Genomic DNA, 3,651 nt, shown 5'->3' with positions numbered 1-3,651 from the left:
TTTTGTTATGTTTGTTGAATAATGCTGAGATAGCACACTGCAAAAATACGAGTTTGGCTCATTCTTAGTACGTACTGGGTGCCTTGCAAGCAATAAGCAGAAGAATTTAATGCTTAAGCATCGTTGATGAATGAATTTAGCCATTCATTATAGTTTATAGGTGGTAATAAGTACAACAAACGTCCTTTCGTGTATTGTAGGATAATCTTAACCAGGAAACAGAGGATCTAATCTAGCTAGCCAAAGCCTCTAAATTTGTAAATTGAAATGACTCTCTCTTCCTAGATTTATTTATCTGCTTATTTTATTAGTACATTATACTATTCATGACGCTGAAGGATTTTCCATGGCATGTTATGATCAAAACCTAATCAACCCTCAATGATTCATTAAAGTATGCTGAAAACCTGCACCGCAACATAGATAAAATGTGATATCATTATTACATAGTGATTGATGAGGCGAACATCAAAGCCTCTTGCCGCAGAGGATTTATTTAGATTTATTTATTTATTTAGATCTCTAGCCGTTACAAAACCAAACCATCCGTAGCCTCTCCCACTAGAAGCAAGATGGGAACAATTCCTTCATTCTTCATGGCAGGGCTAGATTAAAAGGCCTTTCCTGGGACCTGGGAGTAAAGACGGTCATCTGATCCCCTCTGTTAAACTTGAGCCTTAGGGCTTCTTCCCTCGAGATGCGGTAGGCGTTCATCAGCACGTCCACCGGCATGCCCCGAAGAGCCGATGCCTTCCCTACAATCTGGTTGACCATGGCGTTGTTGTTGGTCTTGAATGAGATCCACTCGAACCCTTCACTCTGCGCCCGCTTCAGAACTGCGTAGTTCTGCGGGATAACCAGCACTTGTCCGCGATGGAGCTCGCCGTCAAAAACGGTTCGGCCCTGGTTGTTCACTATCTGCACTCGTCCCCGCCCTCCAGTCACGTACATGATGCTATGCGCGTTGATGTTCCAGTGCGGTGCATGGAAAGCATTCTGCAATCAAGCAGCATAACTTCTAGTGTAAGTTTGTGAATTTTGTGAAGAGTGTCATACCTAGTATCATGCACGGACTGACTCAGAATCGCTTACCCTATGGAGGACACCCCTCTCAGCGCTCATTTGGATTAGGTTAAGAATGGGGAACTTCTGGCTGTTGAGGGTGGTGATTCGTCCGCCTTGCGGAGTGTAGACATCCGCACGCGTCGGGTCGTTAATGTTTTCTCTGGTCTTCAGCGCGCAATACATCTCCTCCAGTCCATTGCATTGACCGCCCTTCCTTCTCTCCTCTCTCTCCTCGGAATACTGCTCGTGCTGTTCCTCTCTTACTGAGGGCCTTAGAAACTGAAGTCCATGCCGAACTCGGACAATTTCGCCTCTGCGGTCGTCCTGGCTCTGAAGCTTCCTTGCTACCTCTCTATTGACTCCGAAGGCCTCGGCCAGCCAGTCAGGGCTGAACCCACTAAGAATGTTGGCCCCTGTGTGCTCTTCAAATTGCCATTCGCGTGATTGCCCTTCGTATGCTTGCTGCCCTCTCCGACTTTGATAGCTACCAGCTAGTAAGAATTCCTATAATTGAAATCATAGAAAGATTCACCAATTAGTTGCCGAACAATAGTTAAGATCCGATTGCATGCAGTAACGCAAAGTTGGATGAATCTTCCTACTCACCCGACGATGAGGGTCGAGTTGGTTGGCACTGTTGCTCGTGTCGAAGACAGTGACGGCAATCACTGGTGTATCACCGTCGTTATAGCACCAGTTGACAACTCCAGCAGGTAAAGCAATGATATCTCCCTCACGGAAGCGGTGGACTTTTTGGTGCTCATCTTTGAACAACTGCCTCTGGCTCCCGCCTTCCTCCCTCTGCAACTCGTACTGCTGCTGGAATGACTGGAACGTCTCCGGGCAGCCCGGGAATATCGTTGCTGTTATGCCTCTTCCTGTATACGCAGCATAACATAGATAATTTGAGATTTTTACGTTCAACATAAGGAAGCAAATATGTTAGACTAATAAGCTGAGTGGCAAGCCTTGGGCAATGTAAACAAGACGAGGAGCATTGGAGTAGGAAGGCATAAGAAGGCCGCTGGGTTCAATGATGCGTCGTCGTATAGACACGCCGGCACACTGGAACTGCTCATTGAACTGGTCGAAGAACTCTGTGACACCAGCTTCAGACTGCAAGCGGCGTGTGGGCTGGACGGCGTCTAGCCTCTCAAACCGGCATTCCTGTTGGCCTCTGAACCTAGATTGCCCTTGCCACGGGCTCGTTTCTTGCCCTTGACCGAGTTGGGCCAGAGAGCCATGACACAGGAGGAGGAAGGAAAGAGAGAGCGCAAGCATAGCAGAATTAGTAATTGCCATAGCAATGCAGATCTGATTGTTGTATGGCTAGTTCAGTGTGAGGAGGGAGGTACGAATTGGAAGGGTTATTTATAGGCAGGGAAAAGAAGCATAGGTTTGGATGCACACCAAATTGGTTGGTAACATAGGACGAAAGTTGCGTCAGCCACTCATGCGAAGCGTGACCCATGGGATCGCTGCTCACGCTCGTGTCGCCGCATATTGTTTACGATAAATGCCGCTTGGCAGCAAAATTTGCAAGAGCATACGTAGCAAAAACCCTGCACACGCACGAGAAAGAAGCAGGCATTGGAGAATTGAGAGGTTTTACGTCACTCAGGAGAGGCTTATACAGTTGCTTTTATTGATACTGTTGGCTTCACCGAGATAGTACCAAATTAAAGCAACTTTTGCATGGTAAACAGAGATGGTCCCGCGTGGGAGATGAAACATTAGCGTGAGGTTCGCGCACGAGAGGAAGCAAGCCAAAAAGGAAAAAAGAGGTGGCAGCAGGATGGCTTCATAGAGAAAAAAGAGGCTGCATGCACTTCATTTTCCTTTCCAAATTGAGAATTTCTCTCCTCTTAATAAATGACCGCAATATTTGCTTTTGTTGAGTTAACCTGGAGGTAAATTCTAACCAAAATGTTCCATGATAAACACAATAGCGAAAGTGCATTAACTGGAACCAAACATATATATAATATGAGTTTACATACGTCCTTCAAAACTTGTCATAAAATCACTCACCATAAAAGCTGGAACCAAACATATAATATGAATTTACATACGTCCTTCAAAACTTGCCATAAAATCACTCCCCACAAAAGCTGTACTTAAACAAACTAAACTAGTTGTCCTAATCATTGCTCTATTCATATGAAATCCTTCCCTCATCTATTTCTTTATATTTTGCAAGCACTAATTTGCGGTAATATCTTATTTTGTGAAATTAAGTACTTTCAAAGTCATTACTCGGTTGGCTTTAGTAGGATCCTGGTTCACCAAATGGCTCAAGCATCCTCCTATTCATTTCATCTCTTATTTTAATCTCCATCCTTTTTTAAATAAACCAAAATGTGATTTACACAATTAGAGACTGCAAATAATTGGGCAAGACGGCCGAATTAATTGAAAGTAGAGAAGCAAAAAAGGGTAAATGCTTAGGTGCATTCGTGACTAAGTCCGCCGATGAGCTTCTTACTTAGTGCGTAAAACTTTTCCGCACGCACCACTGCAGTACAGTACAGTTTTTCATCGTGCTTAAACATGCAGTATGCGGCGCGTATGAGTCCATTAATCGTA

The 3,651-nt window shown here is 44.7% G+C and overlaps 1 protein-coding gene across 1 annotated transcript; it reads right to left on the bottom strand.

Annotated features, from left to right (window-relative positions):
• Positions 381-2,441, bottom strand: LOC109728901 (glutelin type-A 1-like). The gene is made up of 4 exons (XM_020259438.1): positions 2,034-2,441; positions 1,672-1,943; positions 1,093-1,569; positions 381-996 (listed from the first exon to the last, which is right to left on the bottom strand). Exons 1-4 carry the CDS (start codon positions 2,365-2,367, stop codon positions 595-597), a joined length of 1,485 nt encoding a protein of 494 aa, XP_020115027.1. The 5' UTR covers positions 2,368-2,441; the 3' UTR covers positions 381-594.

Source organism: Ananas comosus, linkage group 25 (assembly GCF_001540865.1).
Source record: "Ananas comosus cultivar F153 linkage group 25, ASM154086v1, whole genome shotgun sequence".
Taxonomy (NCBI): Eukaryota; Viridiplantae; Streptophyta; class Magnoliopsida; order Poales; family Bromeliaceae; genus Ananas; species Ananas comosus.
This window is presented reverse-complemented; position numbering and strand designations above follow the sequence as displayed.

What these genes read in the sequence shown, in the direction of transcription:
- LOC109728901 (XM_020259438.1), bottom strand. Translation starts at nt 2,367, where the DNA reads ATGGCAATTACTAATTCTGCTATGCTTGCGCTCTCTCTTTCCTTCCTC. An exon ending in AACTCGACCCTCATCGTCGG is followed by an intron (nt 1,570 to 1,671) that starts GTGAGTAGGAAG and finishes TTTCAATTATAG; the next exon opens with GAATTCTTACTAGCTGGTAG. An exon ending in AGAGGGGTGTCCTCCATAGG is followed by an intron (nt 997 to 1,092) that starts GTAAGCGATTCT and finishes GCTTGATTGCAG; the next exon opens with AATGCTTTCCATGCACCGCA.